We start from the raw sequence: 18,044 nt of genomic DNA, 5'->3' as shown, positions 1-18,044 counted from the left end.
ACTCGGGAATTGTCTGTAATTCAGATCCCATGGTGTTGGTGAATCACACCCATATACCCATGGATACTCATGGCTGTTGCTTTTCCCTGGTTGGCAGACATAGTGACCTAAAATAACTTGAAGTCAGTATTTGTTACATTGATACATAATCAGTATGTTAACCAAGAAACTGGCAAAGAGAGATTTTCATTTTTGTTTGGTGAGTGAGTAGGGAATTTGATTTTCAAGATTGCTGATTAACTCACATGTTTTTTTCATCCACATGGGCACATCTAAATCTGTTTCACGGAAGCTGATGCTAGAGTGTACTGATAAGAAATAGTAAATGACATGGATAAGTTCTGCTCTCTGTCAAATGTTTGCACACTCAGTTCTTGACCTTACATCTTGTTAGAAATTAAAAATAACCTTTGGCCCATAGTTGTACACAGTTGTCTTCACCATGGTTTGACTCTTTGCCATTTTATATTAGTGAATTTTAAGAAAATGCTTTCCTTGATGAGTGTTAAATGGTAGGGAACACTTGACAATATGGGTGCTTTTGTTTGCTGTATCACTTGGCCAAATACAATTGCTTTTTTATTGTTGTTGCCATGAAATTTTCATATCTCAAGTGTCAAAATTCTTTACTGCAAGCAAAATAAGAAGTTTTAAATAACTTGTATTAACCCTATCTCTTTTAAAGGAGTCACATTTGACCATGGTAACTTTGCCACATGAGTTTATATCCTTATTTAGAAGTCAAAGCCAAAGCCGTGTTAGTCTGGAATATCAGTATGCAAAGGCATCTTGTGGTGCCTTAGAAATTGAGGGAACAAACTTGGTTGCATAAGTTTGGAAGACTGAGGAAGTCTACTTCCTCAGCATCTGGTTTTCTGAACAGTTGTTTTAAAAGAAAAAGTTAAGGAATGTTTGTGCTCTCCCAGAAATTGGAACTGTATACTCACTAAAACATTCATCCCCTCCTACTTTAAAATAGTCTGTGAAATACTTTTGCTGAGCAGAAAGATTATATGACTGCCAGTGTAAGCTATATAGAATCATATTATTATGCGGTGTGGCTGAGGGGTTCATGAATGAGATCAAAGTATTTTCCCCCTCTGTCCACCTTATAAAAGTGACATTTGAGAGATCATTTAATTCTGTCACATATTTGTATTTTTAGTGTCCAGTATAACCTCTTTATCAACAGATTCAATATTCATGCTCTAAAAAATTCACTAGCCCTGGAAATAATTGTGGGCCTCTTTAGGTCAATTTAGTGCCATTATGTGGTATGCTTCAGACCCAAGTATAGTCAAAATATAGTGTTCCCTATTACCCACAGTATCATATAGCCACAGTGGGTCTTGGAATCCAGGCCCACACATAAAATGGTCATACTTTATATAAAACAGTCTCACAATATAACAAGCAACAATCTTGATAGACTCTTCATTATTTTATTAGCATTTATCATTATTACTCATATTCACATTGTATTATTTTGTAGTGTGGCCTTTCACTTTGTTAAATGTCAGTCCGTATACTGAAATATTTAGAATGTAGTAGAGGTATGTGCGGTATTTTTCCATTTGTTTCATTCGGGTGTTTGTTTCGTACTGTCCATTCGGATGACATGAAACAAAAGAGCCCATTTTCAGATGAAACAAAAAGTGAAACAAAAGAGAAAGTTGCATGGTTTCTGTTTCTTTGTTTGGTTTTCGGGCCATGTGGCTTTCCTCACGTGGCTCAGGGAGTTCTTCCGCATGTGTCAGAGGAGGAGGAGGTGATGTTTGGGGCTTTTGGCCAGTCAGAGGCCAAGGAAACGGTGATGTTGCCAGGGTATTCAATGGAACGACTGCCCCCAAAGCGCCCATTGTGGGCATGTCCTTTGCAGGTGCTGGCTGGCTGCTGGCTTTCTCCTACTCACTCAGCTCACTCAGTCTCTGTGCTAGTGTGCTTCCTTGCTGCCTTGTTGCCTTGCCTCTTGCCTTGCCTCCTTCCTTGTCTTGCTGCCATGGAAAGAGATTTGTTTGTATTTTATTTTTTCCCAAGCTTGGCTGCTTGGCTTCTATTTTTTTATTCTTTCTTTGAAAGGAAGGGGCTGGGATTTTTGAAGGTGGGCTTTGGAGGTGGGGGAAAGAAGGGAATCTATGTAGTTTCTATTTGCTGTACTGTGATATTTTTAAATCTTTAAATCTTTTATCTTTATTCTTTGTTTAACCCCCCCCCCCCTTTTCCTCCCTCTGGATAGTATTGGTTTTTAAAAAAACCAAATATTTTTCAAAGGAAAGAAATTGTTTGGCTTCTATCTTCTCCATTTAGAAAACCTTTTAAAGGTTGGTGGGCTAAAAGGGGTCAATATGCCCTCCATGTATGGTGATTTTCACCCCTCTAGCCCTAAAACTGAGGGGAGTGCCTTCCTAGGTAGGGAAAGGCACTTCAAAATTTGATTATTCTACTTTATCCTACACAGATACCATTCCAAAAGAAGGAAGGATATTGAGTAGATTCTAAGATGCTCTTTATAAATGGGAAAGGAACTGCAAACATACCCGTTTCCAGTGTTATCATTTTAGTTGCTTCAGACCAGCTGCTGGTTAAATCAACTTCTCTGATTATCACACCAGAGCTTGAAGAGTAAGCAAAGGATATGGATCCCATCTGAAATCCTGTGGCTTCCTCTTGCAGAATTATGGGGATTGTAGTTTAGTGAGGCTCAGGATCTCTCTGTCTGATCATTTTAAAGGCCCCTCCCCTTAGCTATATTCTGCAAGAATTCTGCAAGAGCCTGACATAGGATTTCAGATGGGATGCATACTCTTTGCTTACTCTTTCAGCTCTAGTGTGATAATAGTCATCTCTGCACTGTTACAGTTCTCATTTTATTTGAACCCCAAAATTCTTTTTACTTTTATAGAGATTGGAGACTGATTCTAACAGAAAAAAAGGTAGAATTCTCTGAGGTGAATGATACTTATGTTGTCCTCTTCCAGGTATTAGTCATTTGTGTATTTGGACTGCATTTACAGTTCCTGGTATGGTTTTTTTTATATCATGTCAGAGGTGAATTGAGGCAAGTCGCTTTTGGTGTGAGAGAATCGTCTTTCTTCAGAGACATTGCCCAGGGACGCCCGGATGTGTTACCATCCTTTGGAGGCTACTCTCATGTTCCCGCATGGAGGCTAGGGCTGACAGGCGGGAGCTCACCCTGTCTCATGGATTCAAACTGCTAACTTTCAAGTCAGCAATTCAATCGGCACAAGGTTTAACCCAGGGCGCCACTGTGGCTCCCTGATATGGTGTATTCCTCTTAGAAACTGGCAGTTAGTATAGTCAATAAACTACTGCTGTGTTGTGCTATATATCTACTTTTCAGTTTAATTATTATTCATATAGGGATTAAATTCCTGAGGAAGGCTGTTGCTCTGCTTCTCTTCCTGGATTCATGCTTAAATGGACATTTATGGTATTTTCTTTGCTTGTTTGCCTGTCTCTAGTTATATGAGGTAGTACGTGTTTATTTAATTGTTTTAATCTTAAATTGTTAGTATAGTTCTTTTAGTATAAATCAGACTGTCAGCACATTAATCATTTAATATAAAACATGACAGTCTGCTTCATACCAGAATGTATAATAGTTTCTTTCTTTCAAGGACATACCTGAATATGCTAGGAAAGTAAAGCTCACTTGTTTTGCTAGTTGTTTTTTTACTGATTATTAAAGAATGTTTTGGTTATGAATCTGTGCACTTAATAGTCTTTCAGAACTATAACAGCAACAATTTATATAAAACCATACTGATTGTGGAGTTTTATTCATCAATTGGGAAGTTTTAATGAATGATGAAGAAATCAATATATTTTATATCTGTTTTGCATATATGCAGCTAATGCCACCTTTAGTATAACTGTTAATTGCAGTCATTAGTTAGTGATTTCAGTATTGGACCACAACTCTGGAAGGCAGTGTTCAAATCCCTGCTCAGCCACAGAAACCCCATGGGTGACCATGAGAAAGTTATAATATCTCAGCCTCAGAGGAAACCAAAGACAAACGTTGCCAGGAACACCACACGATAGCTTCACTTTGATGTTGTAATATGTCGGAAATGACTTGAAGACAGAACAACAATTATTATAAACTTTCAACATTAAATCTTAACTACCAGTCCTTGTAGCATTCCTCTGTAATCTGAGAACTGTGAAAATACTGAGTTAATGATTTATCCAGTTAGAATTTTGGGGTTTTTTTAGTCCTCTCCAGTGTTATAAATTTTGAAGATGATTTAAAGCTTTCTTTATGTTTACAGTGGTGGTCATAGTTGAAATCTGGTAGTGGGACATAATAAATATAGTAGTTTGACAAGATATTATAAAGCTAAAATGTTCCATCATAAACTAATTTAATTGTTGTAATGGGTAATCATTCTTGTTTTAGTCATCATCTTGGTAGTTATTAACAGGTATGAATTTTGTGGTGTTGTTACTTGTATTATTAAACATTTGTAGGATAATAAATTATATAAATAATCCTTTGCTTTTGTCAGTGTTTATTCTATGATTTTTTGTACCCATTATCTACATTTGGAAAAAAAATCAATGTTAAAATGAAAGGTAGTCTCTGCACTGGAGCATGCAAAATTTGGCCAATGGGCTACATGTGGACTTTGCAACCCCTAAGTGCGCCATTTAAAAATCCTACACTAAAATAATTATAATTTGGGCAATGTTGAGTGATTTTATTTAACTAAAAAAATACCCAAATGTGTCCAAACCACAGTGGTTTGCTTTCCTTGAGCCTTCAGATCCTCCCTACTTCTTCTAAGCACAAAGGAAATTTAGTAAATTTGGCAAAAAAAAATGGAAATATCATTACATCATTTTCAGAACCTGGAGGGTACAGGGTGAAAAATAATGGCCCCTACATAGTTACTGACCCCTTATAAACTTCGAGAACATCATTGTCATAAATATGAAAGATTTGAACATTGTCTTTTCTTTGATTATCCTGGGTATTATTGACTTAGGGAAATTGCAGTATTACAGTCAATTTTAAACAGTAACTCCTATGGAAGAAACGTAGGTAACAACAGTTAATTACAGTTTTTATGAAGGTAGATAAGCTGTCCTACCTGTTATCAGAGTTGAATCTTGGACTAAATTTAATATTTGAGCAAAATGCATATGCAAACTGGTGAGGCTTTTCTTGATTTCTGTTTTCAAAGAGAGGTTTATTAATGTTTCTCATTCTGTCTCTGTTTTTATTGTCAGACAAATCCATTCTGGCTCCAAATTATATTAAATGTTGATCTTATACTAGCAGAGACTACATGAAATTCTGCTAGAGAAATATACAAGTTGTCTACAGATGAAACTGTGATATTGAATAAAGGCTTGTATTCTTCTGGCACACATAATTTGATTTTGACAGCAGTTGTGGTGGGAAGAAAGTGAGATAATTTATCATGACACTAGTGCTAACATGCCTAATTTAAGCAACAATCAAGTAGTTTGTTTGTTTTTTAAAGATTACCAAACATCAAATGTACAAACACTGGATTGACTTACGACATGAAAGTGTGACATTCTTTTCTTTTTCTATTTATTCATCTTTTAAAAGGGAATTTAGAGTGCTTTGTCTTATTTTCATGTTCCCCCATACTCTACTCCCAAATCTACATACTCTTAACTACCAAGAATTGTTAAGCTCTCCTTTTTTTTCCCCCTTGCCCCAGGTCCAGCAAGACTATGAATCTCTGTTCCAAATGCTTTGCTGGTAAGTGCAGTGTAAAGGTTTGATTTTGAGGGGTTTTCCCTTCTGCCTTTTAAAAACACAAATCTAAATCACTTGGGAACACCCTCCTTGAAGATTATATGTGGGCATCTGTCTCTCAGTGTGTGGGCATGGAATCAGACTCTCCTTACTCTGGTGCTTCATTTATTTGCTCAAGTTTGTTGAAATAATCTCCAGTGTGTGTAAGAGCAAGAGCCTCTTGTGTATAGGCACCAATCAAACCTTCACTTGGTGAAGATTAGAGAATGCCCTTGAATTAGACAACTCACATCAGAGTGACTTGCATGTTGAGTTCAGTGAGACAGGGCTTGATTATGTTCAATAATGCTGAGTGGTCTGTGTTTAACTACTGTGGTATCTGGAAAAATATTCTTGCCCCCAGGCATGATGTTCTACTCATAGAATATTGAACTCTACATGTTAATAACAATTGAGATAAATCTATGTCCCACATTATAACTTACTTTATACATTTTTATTCTAGAAGATATGAACTGGTTTTATCATGTTTTATTTTCCCCTTTCACCATTGTTCTTTCTATTTTACAGATAGGGATCAGAGGTTTTGGGCAGATTTGTTCAGATGGTGATAGTGGTGTTTTGAATGCTGTCTTCTTAGACTGAGCATTCGGGGTTGTACAATTGTCACGCCCTTGCAGCAGAGCACTAAGAACCAACACACGGAGGCCAAATACAATCTAATATCTTTATTAAGGAAATATTATAGTAGAATAAAAACAAGTAGAAAATGTAGTCCAGCAATAGACCTTTCTGGAAAGGTCAAATATAGTCCAGAAATATATTGTCCAATATATAATATTAGAGTTCAAAGTTGTAATCCCAAAACCGAAACACACTCTACTTCCAAGCAGTAAAGTGGGGAAACGTCCAAAGTATTTCTAAAGTACAAAGTAAGTCCAAAGCAAGAACTGGAGACAAGGCTAGATACTTAAGACAAGATCCAAGACTGGAAACACGACGAGATAGTTCATGGAAACTTGACAAGGCAAGGCAAGGAAACTGGAGTTGCAGACTTAAAATGCAGTCCACACTAGGCTGGATCCGAAGTTAGTCCTGAAGCTGATCTGTTGACTCCGCACGGATTCCTCGGTGCGGGGAACTTTTAAAGAAGTTCAATCTTCCTGCAGAGCAGGTGTCCAGAGCTTCCTTTCCCAAGGGAAAGAGAAGCGAAACACATCTTTCTCCAGCTGCGTTCCTCCCTGCAAATTCCCAGGAGAAACTTAGCTAATTAACGTTCAGTCTGGCTGCTAATCTGGTGCTTTTCCGTGTTTGTTCTTTTTGACCCCAACTCGCAGCATAGGACTCTTTTCTCGCGAAGGGGGGAGAAGCGCTGGGAAAAGCTTGTTCAAGGTCCATTTTAATGGGCTCTTGGCAAGAATTGTCAACAACAGGCATCTGGAAAAACTCCGTCTCCTGCTGAGACGGCAAAAAACCCATGTTGTCATCTTCATTATCCATGATGGCGCTAGGGTCAGAACTCTGAGGCCCATGAGACATCACAACAATATTATTCCTAACTCAGAGTAGAGGTTATTAGTTAAAATGTATTAGTAAATTTCATTTCATGCATCAATATACAACTTTTAAAGCTCTAGATCAGGGGTTCCCAAACTAAGGCCCGTGGACCGGATGCGACCCTCCAAGGTCATTCATCTGGCCTCCACCCTAAGTTTTAGACTTAGGCTCACCCTAAGTCTTAAATGACTCGAAGGCACACAATAACAACAACAATCCTAATTAACTTGACTATCTCATCAGCAAGAAGCAGACCCACACTTCCCATTGAAATCCTGGTAGGTTTATGTTGGTTAAAATTGTTCTTATTTTTAAATATTGTATTGTTTTTTCATTGGGGTTTTTTTTTGCAGTACAAATAAGATATGTGCAGTGTGCATAGGAATTTGTTGATTTTTTTTTCCAAACTATAATCTGGCCACCCAACACTCTGAGGGACCTTGAACCAGCCCTCTGCGTAAAAAGTTTGAGGACCCCTGTTCTAGATGATGTTAGGCAAGTAGCTTCGTCTCAGTATCTCCTCCTTATTTTAGCGTAGATATATCTTTAAAAGCAGCTTTGATGATAATTGAAAGATATAACAGCTATAATGTCTCTTAAGTATGTAAAGAAGAAGAAAGCAATAGAATCAAAAGAAGTAGTAACAAATGAATGAACAAATTCATTTGTTATGTCCACATTATTTTCAGTAATGTAACTTAAAGGAAACTTTAAATTACATTCCTGATTTCACACTAGTCAGAGACTATGAACCCCTAGCTTCTACCCCCAAATTAGCAAGGTAGCATATGTTAGTAGTTGTGGAATGCCTATGGTTAATTTCACAGTTGTACGGTTCTACTTTTTAAAGAATATTAAACCCATTCAATTTAAAGAATTCCAAGCCGCTTTTAAAGAATTTTAAACCTGTGACTATATTTTAAGATTTTTGTGAAGAAACTAAAATACTAGATGATGACAACAAGTTAAATATTAGGTTAATTGTTTTGCTCAAAATAGTTTGGAGTAAGTAGCCAGAGGAGATCACAGAATTCCTATTGTGTTATAAGTGTAAATATGTGTTTAGAACAAGATACAAATTTGTCAGGATATGCCACAGGAATAGAGTACACCCTTTTCTGCTTTTCCCTAGCTGTTCAATTCCAGTGTAGCATACTAGATATTATGTAGCAAAAACTATGAGGATAGTAGTTACATCAGTTTGCTATAAACCTGTGAACTAGAGCCCATTCATTGATCAGATGCTCACAGAAGCATATACTACACTAACTCTGGATATTACTCTTTGTAGCAAACACATACCAAGAAAAATACCCATTCAGTTAACTGCCTTGTCTCTGTATTGCTTTTGTTGGATGAGCAGGGCAGCAACTGAAACTAGTTATTTGATTGTAGTATTAAAGTGAAGCACAGAATGAACATGTTTATCTCTTAAATATCGGAAAAACTAAGGAAAACATTTAATACTAAAATCAAAGTTCTTGTCATTAATTTTAGCATTAAAATTTCTTCAAAATTTCCTATTTCTAAGATACTGTATTAGTAATAGATTCTGACATTAAAAACTAATGCAGTTTGAAAACTTGAGCATCCCACCATGTCATTTTTAAGTATCTTAAGTACCAAATAAATCATATATATAGTTGACCATAAGGAAATGGGACTTGGTGCAGTGTCAGGGTGTTATTGATATTTAAGCAAAAATCTGAAGTACAAATATGATTTGACTTTCTGGATACCAGTTTTTTTCTTCCATTATCAGATTACTGTTTCAGAGAGTCACTTGATGGTATGACAACTGGCATTTTTCCTCTGAGGTTTGAATATATTAATGTAACAACCTGGGATTTTAGCCAGATCATTTCAACAAGAAAAATGTTGATCTTTTAAATTGAACTTTAATGTGAAGGGAAAGGTTAAAAAATCCATGAGCTTGGCTTCCCACAAACTCTCTAACACATGTACTGTATATTTAAACCGTAATTTTTTTTAAAAAAATACCATGTATATACTAAATTGGACTCTTAACATCTGAATGCATGAAGTAAAACTTAATTTTTTGATCTTCACTTCATTTTCTCTTTCTCTTTTTTAGAAAAAAGAAATCCACACAATGAAAAAGGTTAGTAACTGACAAATTAATTGAAATCCTTTAAAATTATTTAAATATCCAAGCAAACCTTTGCTCCAGAATTCAAATAATAAGACTATTAATGTATAAACTATAAATCAACTACGTTTGTAAAGGGAGTAGGTGTTCTTAGTGAATCACATTTGTTTTTAAGATACTGGGTTTACTTTCATCTAATTCTTCTATACATTTTAGTTGCAGAAAAATGCCTTTATACTACCTTAAAAGAAATACAGAAGAATTAGCAGGAGTATATGGAGACGGGAGAGAAAACTATTGAAAACTACTGTAGTAATAGGTGTACAACCAGATGATAAAATACTGCTTAGCTAAAATGTACACTTGAATTTCACATACTGAATCAGTCCAGAGTTGTACAGGAAATGTTCTGAAAATTGTCTGTTAAAGATCCTGTTTCAGAACACAACGAACACCTTTTAACTCATCATGATTACCAGAAAACAAGATTCTGATTAAATATTCAGGGGAAAAATCCTAATGGCAAGAGCTATTGAATATTGGAATATATCACTTTGGAAAACAGTAGACTCTTTATAGGAAGGTTTTAAAACAGAGGTTAAATTGCCATTTCTCAAGAGTGCTTTAGTGATGGGTTCCTGCATTGGTGGGGATTGGACTTGATGGCCCGTGGTGTCTCTTCCAACTCCTATATCTGTTTTCCAATTTTTTCACTGTTGCTGTCAGTTGGGTGAGACATGTTTCCACCTTAAGTTATCGATATTTATAATCTTAATATATAGTTCAAATTTATAGTCTGGATGTGTATATTGCCCTTAGGTTTGTACCAATAATGAGAAGCAAAGGAAAGATGCTTTTGAAGCATTGTGATAGAAGGAGGGATAAAAAATCTAATAAAAATATATGAATAAAGGAACACTCATAACAATGTCTTTGAGAGATGTTTGGGTTGCTTTTGTTTTTTAAGTTTTCAAATTTTTGTCCTTCCTTTCCCTTTGGAAAAAAAATCACTGTTCGTAGTGTTACAACTGGGTTTTGAGATAAGGGTGCAACTGCTAGGTCCATGACTGCAGTGATAACATTCCAAGTCCTCCATCTCATCATTTTGACCAGATTTGACTACAAGAATTAGCATTTTCTAGTCATCTGAGTATAGATACAATTTCCCCACAGAATAGAAAATATGACAAATCAGACTTTCTAGGGCTACATCATGATATTATTCCTGTTAGCAGCCTTCAGCAAGTTAAAATATTAGCAAATGATATCAGTAGAAAGTGGAATCTTTTCTGTAAGATGAGTTTACTTATATCAAAATCATCTTTGTTTTATCTTGAGTATAATTTTAGAAGTCCAGAAGTAAGTGCTGCTTTAGTGCTGTTTCTGTACTTCAGATTTGTGCTTTACCCCTCTTTGTGGCTGAAGTATGCTAGATATCATTTTGTGGCCTTACTCAGTTGGTTCTCCAAGTGAGTAAAGACATCATTCATAGAATCATATGCTTGGAAGAGACCACAAGGGCTATCCAATCCAACCCCCTACTGTGCAAAAATAAAAATCAAATCATTTCTGTATGTAAATCTAGTGCTTTCTGTGCTCCCTTCTCTTTAACCTGACTCATAAACTAGTTTTGAGTTCACTCTTCTCCCTGGGGGAGAAGAGCGGTATATAAATTAAATAAATACTGCTGGTATAGGAGTCTAGAAATATGAAATTTAACCCTTTTTAAAGCAAATTTATAAGATCGCAAACAAAAATGACAATATTGCAGTGTTATTTTGCAGCTGCTGTTTGCAATTGGGTCTAATCATTTGGATCTTGTTAAAGCGGTGCTTACCTACTTTCTGCTGCTCAGATTTAAAAAATGATACAAAGATAGCAGAGTTTACTCTGTCAGTTATTCATTAATATTTCTGGGTGGAATACTGACAGTTACAGTAGGTATGACTATCCCAATTCTGCCATTATGTTTTGAAATTTACTAATCTGTGGTTAGCAGCAAGAAAAGCACAAAAGCAGAGGATGATGTACTCACATTCAGTGAAAGAGCAGCTGTGGTTTAACTTATCTGTTCAAGAACATCCTCTTGTGAATAGGAGAGCTGCAGTACAATTTTGCTTGCATTAAACCTTGATAGAAGTTGGCACCTCAATTTGTGTTTCTCCATTAGGCCAATGCTTTGTGGTATATTTTAACAACATACAGACCTGCCTTTCTAGCTGTAGCCTGTTCTTTGTTTGGCACAGCACTGTTTTTGAAGACATTCTCTGATTAATGCTGTGACACTGACAGTGCTTTTATGTTCCTGTCCATTTTGTAATGAACTGATTTACCACTCTTTAAAAAATATTAGCACAACTATGGCTCTAAATGTTAATAAATGTGACTGATTATGTAAGTACAACTGCAGTGCACATCTTTACAATGTCTGTCCTCCTCTTTCTATATACAGTAGAGTCTCACTTATCCAACATTTGCTTATCCAACGTTCTGGATTATCCAACTCATTTTTGTAGTCAATGTTTTCAATACATCGTGATATTTTGGTGCTAAATTCGTAAATACAATAATTACTAGGTAGCATTACTGCATATTGAGCTACTTTTTCTGTCAAATTTGTTGTATAACATGATGTTTTGGTGCTTAATTTGTAAAGTCATAACCTAATTTGATGTTTAATAGGCTTCTCCTTAATCTCTCCTTATTATCCAACATATTCGCTTATCCAACGTTCTGCTGACCCGTTTATGTTGGATAAGTGAGACTCTACTGTATATATGTCTTCCATATATTGAAAATGTTGGTTTCAGGTATTTTATTATTCAGTTCAGTTCCCGGATGATTGGTTCTAAATTTTTCATATTTAGTTCCAGAACACTTACAGCATTGAAGTACCGGTATCAGAAAACGGTAGATAAATAGACTGACGGACGGACAAATATTTAAAGTCTTCAAGGTTAAAATGACTTTAAAATGAAATCTAGAACATGCTTTTCTGTTAGTATTAGTGAGCATCCCAGGGAAGAGTGTTCTACACATGGAGTGGAAAAAGTTCTTTTTCTTTCTGTTATCTGTTAGTTTATGACAAGGGGAAAAAAGAGAGAAGAGGCCACCCAATGATGTAGGAGTGCTGAATGAAGTGGTAGGAGATGTTCATTTTTGGTTATCTTAATCCCAAATGATGAAATGGACACTTTAGGTCTTGTTTCTGCACCACAGATGGATTTCCCTAATCCAGGGATGAGTAATAGTGACCCTCTAGATATTGTTTCATTGCAGCTCACTCTAGTCCTAACTAATATATTCAGTGTTGAGAATTGATGGGAGTTGGAGTCCAGGAACATCTGCAAAGTTCCTGCTTCCAATTCTGGCCATTATACCATACAAATATGTTTTGATTTCGGGCCTTCTTATCATGCATATGTGTAAGTAATATCTATCTATCTATCTATCTATCTATCTATCTATCTATCTATCTATCTGTCTGTCTGTCTGTCTATCATTCCTGTTTAAAAAGCAAAAACAAGGTACTTGTTACTTGCAAACCTGAAATTTAAAAACCTGCTTTACAACCAAATATTCTCATCCTTTTGCTTTTTGATATTTTCTCTTCTGGTTCTGTGATTGCTTGGCAGACTTTACTAACGAAGAGTAAAAATCTATTGTCAAAGGCAGAAAGAACATAAGGAAAACTTCAGAAAGATATGAGTATGACAGAAAACATTTTTTCTTCCTGGGAAAGCACTGTATTTCTCCTTTGTGTTGTGCCATTATAGCATCTGTTTCTTTTTCTTCTGTCCTATTAATACTGCATTAATCTAACTTCTAGCTCATTAACCTTGCTCTCTGCATGGCCTTCTAAAACATTAGCTCTAATTCCATCCCGTGTGTGTGTTCTCAAATGATTAAATTTTTTGAATATGACTTAATTGTGAAAATACTTTTTGCACATTGTTAGCCTGAAAGAAGTAGTTCAGAACTGCCAGAAACTTTTTTTATTTCGTGACATTTTATTCCGTTTTGTTATGTAGCACTCATTCTCTATTTCATCTATGTAGGAGTTGGAAGAGAAGAAATCTTCCCTTCTGTCTGTGTTTATCAATTTGACTAAATTATATATAAAAAGCCTGTCCACTGTTTTCTATATTTGCTCATTTGGAAACTGTGTACAGTTTATAAAGACACTAGTGATTTGTTCTACTGCCTCCCTGTAGAGTTAGTTTCATATTACAATCTAATTCCATATCCGTGTCGTGCACTCCTGAGCTGTTAATTTGTACATTTCAATGCAGTTTGTTTCATCGTGTTTTTGTAATCCAAACTGAATGTAACGAGCTGTGCGCTTTTGAGACTTTGCTTTGCCTTGCCAATTAGAAGAAGTGGCTACTGAGAGAGAGAGAGAATGTTTTAAATAAAACATGGCACTACTGAGTGGGATTAAGATCTCTTGGGAATAAAAGGAACATAATTCTTTCTGTCCAAAAAGGAGACCATCCCATGAGAGAAAAGAATAGAATTGTCTTATTCCTTTTGGAAAAGCAAACAAAGAAATCTTGTGTTTGTGCAATTATCAACATCTAGTATTCAGAAGAATTTGAAGTTTCTCTTGTTTATTCTATTTTTTTCAGTTTAACAACCAAATAAAATATCAGTCATGGTATATCTATAGTCATTGTACATCTTCTCTGTGAGAAATACAGTGGGAAGAAGATCCATTTGTTTAATTTGTTATTGTTATTAATTTTTTGTCATAGACAATGGTTTTCAAACATTTTTAAAGCATGCAAGCTGTTCTGAACTATTTGTCTTTTTCAAACAAATGGTCTCATAGAATGGATGCTATCTCTTATTGCTGTTCCTCATGGATTTCTTGATTAATATGTATTATCTATAATCAAGACTGAAATACTTCTGGAAGATTTCTGTTGGGGTGTTTGTTTGTATTGTCTATTTGCAGAAGTAGTAAAGACGACAAACAAACTTACTTTTGAGTGCAGTGTAAACATCAGGAACATGAAGACTACAGTACTTCTTTTTCCCTTTGTCTCTCCCCCCCCCCCCCAAAAAAAAAAAACTATTTAATTTTGACTTCCATTCCCGTTGAAAATCAGATATGTATGAAGGAAGCCAGTACAAATGTTTCAACATAAAAAATAAAACAAAACCCCAAAGGCTACATCTCTTTAGAATTAAGGTGCCAGATATTACACCCCTGCATTAGATAGTTTTCCACAGAGATCAATACATTATTGAAGTTTTGGGTTTACTTTCATTTATCTCTTAGGGAATGAAATAAAAATTTACTACTCCTGTTTTCCATTGTGTGCTGCTTTCTTCAAGAGCATCAAAACTGATACCTTGTTTCCTTTTTTGTAAAAGTAACTACCTAAAGAATTATTGTAAGGATAATGATAAAGAGTGATGTTTTTATAGTACCCTTCTACAGTCTCCAAATAATATGGCCTATAATAGAGCTTTTAGGAAACGCGCTTGTTGTTTTTTGTCTCTACTAGAAGCTTCATTGATGTATTGCGTAGTGTAATCTATGAAGGCAGAGTTTCAGCATTTTAAAAAGTTTATGAAGCTAGCATCTAGTTTATTTAAAAGATATTTGAAAAAAGAATACCTAGCTGTCAAGTTTTTCATAACAGAAAAGACAATTTATCTAAAATCAAGCATTAGTGTGCCTGTACTCAAATCCTGTTCTATTATTGTATGCATTTATGTAATATACTTGGTTCTGTTTTTGTGTATTTATTTCATTCTCCATGAAAACAGTAATCTTCCACCTGAAAGTATCACACACAAAAATATATAGAATACATTTTGTGCTTTTCTGATGTCTGTAACTGACAACTGTGAAATTTCCTTATTCCACCAGAATTATTTGATGCTACCTTTATCAAAATTACTTCTATAATCATTGTGTAACTCTATTCCAGAATAGTCACTCATCTCCATCTTAGCTTGCTGCTTTCTTTTTTTTATTTTCAACAATGATGTGCACTTATCAAAGAAGACTTGGTCTCTGCCAAAATAAGGAACAATGCCTCTTTACATGGACTGATTTCTAAAAGAGCACTTTATATAATAGATTTTCTGTACCAGAGCTTTTTTAATCCCAAGGGTACAACTTTTTTGCAGTTCAAGAATGAAACCTTACTCAGCTAGCCTAAGACTTTGTTGCCACCTTCTGCTGACATTCAATGCATGACATTTCCTCTGCATACAATCATACACTTATTGAGGAGTGTATTCATACATCTGGGAAAACTTGTGCTTGGCATCACATGTGAACTGGCTGCAATTCTAAATTGCTGTGCCAACTTTAAAAGGAGTAGTGTTCCAGTGTAGATGAAACCTGAGGCCTATACCATTATCCTTTTTAAACTGGGAAAACCAAAAGACATATATTCTCATTACGTTTTTAATATCTATGTACAGTAGAGTCTCACTTATCCAAGCCCCGCTTATCCAAGCCTCTGGATAATCCAACCCATTTTTGTTGTCAATATTTTCAATATATCGTGATATTTTGGTGCTAAATTCATAAATACAGTAATTACAACATAACATTACTGCGTATTGAACTACCTCTTCTGTCAAATTTGTTGTATAACATGAAGTTTGGTGCTTAATTTGTAAAATCATAACCTAATTTGATGTTTAATAGGCTTTTCCTTAATCCCTCCTTATTATCCAAGATATTCGCTTATCCAAGCTTCTGCCATCCCGTTTAGCTTGGATAAGTGAGACTCTACTGTATAAATAGGTACTTGGGATCTTCAAAGCTGCTTCCAAATAACTGGACAACCTCTGATACGAAATTGTCCTTTCATTGGAAGAATTTAATAGTTACTGGAATGTGTTTAAAGTGTGTGTGTGTGTGTGTGTGTGGTACAGTAAATACCTGTTCTAGTATCTTTATACTGTGTGTTTTGTGGGAGGTTAAAGAGGATCTTCATTATTTAAATGTGGTTCCCTTTCAGCATGAAACCCCTGAATAAACCTTGCAATATAAAACAAAATGAGATTCTCAGTGAGTAATTTAGGCTATTTTAAAAATCCAGCAATGGCCAGCAGCAGTAAAACTGTATGCTTCCAATGACTTCTGCATTACATTTGCATAGTTGACTAAGCAAAATACATCTTCAAACAGCATAGAATAAGAACTGTTATTATTTCAGACTAATGCTCCAATAGCCATACTAAAGATTTTGCAATTGAACGTGCTGTATGTTTTAAAACTGAAAATTGTTTTTGCAACAGAAATAGCATGAAAACCTGAATAATATTAGGACAGCTGTGCACTGAATATTTAGTTAGGCAAATAAAATAGAAATTTTAATTTTAATTGGAAATTACTGATGCAACTTCAACTGGCTTTAGTGTTATAACTACTGCGGATATTAGCAAAACTAATTGTGAAGAGACAGTAGTTGACATAAAAAAGTCTGCATTTAAATAATTTGATTGCTGTAATTATTAAATAAATAAAGTTACTGGCTGTTGATACACTTGCAGTTTACGATCCATAGGTATAGGGATGAAAAACAGATCCTGACAGGATGACATATTGTGAACTAGTGTAGTAGTATTAAGACAAGAGCTAAAATCTTGCTGTGCCTTAAAACAGCATATTAGTCCATTAAACCAACATAAATTACGTTTTCAGTATGTGTAGTAGTATGAAAGGGGTAGCTGAGTGATAGCAGGGAAAGCTGTCTTCATATGCAGATAAATGTTCCCTGACAACTCCCAAGCAATTTGGGAACAAGTGGAGTAACTTTCTCTCCTGACAAGACAGCTTTCACTGTCATTGCAGTACTCACAGTCATTTTGCCCTGCAGTCATATTACTTGTGTTGTCAAAAAGGTAATGGACGTAAACCAGGGGTCCTCAAACTTTTAAAGCAGAGGGCCGGTCCACAATCCTTCAGACTGTTGAGGGGCCGAATTATCATTTGGAAAAGAAAAAAAACAACGAACAAATTCCTATGCACACTGCGCATATCTTATTTGCAGTGCAAAACAACAACAATAACAATGAAAGACCAATACAATATTTAAAAATGAAAATAATTTTAACCAACATAAACCTATCAGGATTTCAATAGGAAGTGTGGGCCAATGAGGTAGTCAGGTTAATTAGGACTGTTGTTGTTGTTGTGTGTCTTCAAGTCAATTCAGACTTTGGGCAAGCCCAAGTCCAAAATTATTTATTTAATTCATTTACTACATTTATTTACTACATTTATATCCCACCCTTCTCACCCCGAAGGGAACTCAGAGCAGCTGTATGTACACACAATATATTATATTATTAGCATAGCACAATATTAGCATTATATATTACTATATTGAACTATACCACTATACTGTAATATTATATGTAATATATAACATATAATTAATATTATTATTATAAAATGATAATATTATTATCAATATCATATGTATATACAATATATTATATTATTAAAACTGATATAAAAATATTATATTATAAATGAGGGCGGGGGCCAGGTAAATGACCTTGGAGGGCCGCATCCGGCCCCCGGGCCTTAGTTTGGGGACCCCTGACGTAAACCAACAAGAAGACAACTGAGGTCTAGAGAAT

The 18,044-nt window shown here is 35.3% G+C and overlaps 1 protein-coding gene across 1 annotated transcript in view; it reads left to right on the top strand.

The window, feature by feature from the left end:
- The window catches only part of zfand3 (zinc finger AN1-type containing 3), a 192,324-nt gene that overhangs the window by 55,408 nt on the left and 118,872 nt on the right, over positions 1–18,044 (top strand). Inside the window, 2 exon segments of the mRNA NM_001293125.1 lie at positions 5,721–5,761; positions 9,411–9,437. Coding sequence (NP_001280054.1) covers positions 5,721–5,761; positions 9,411–9,437 — 68 coding nt within the window.

This window comes from Anolis carolinensis, chromosome 1 (assembly GCF_035594765.1).
Source record: "Anolis carolinensis isolate JA03-04 chromosome 1, rAnoCar3.1.pri, whole genome shotgun sequence".
NCBI classification, from domain to species: Eukaryota; Metazoa; Chordata; class Lepidosauria; order Squamata; family Dactyloidae; genus Anolis; species Anolis carolinensis.
The sequence above is the reverse complement of the archived record's forward strand: the minus strand, read 5'-3'. Positions and strand labels throughout refer to the sequence as shown.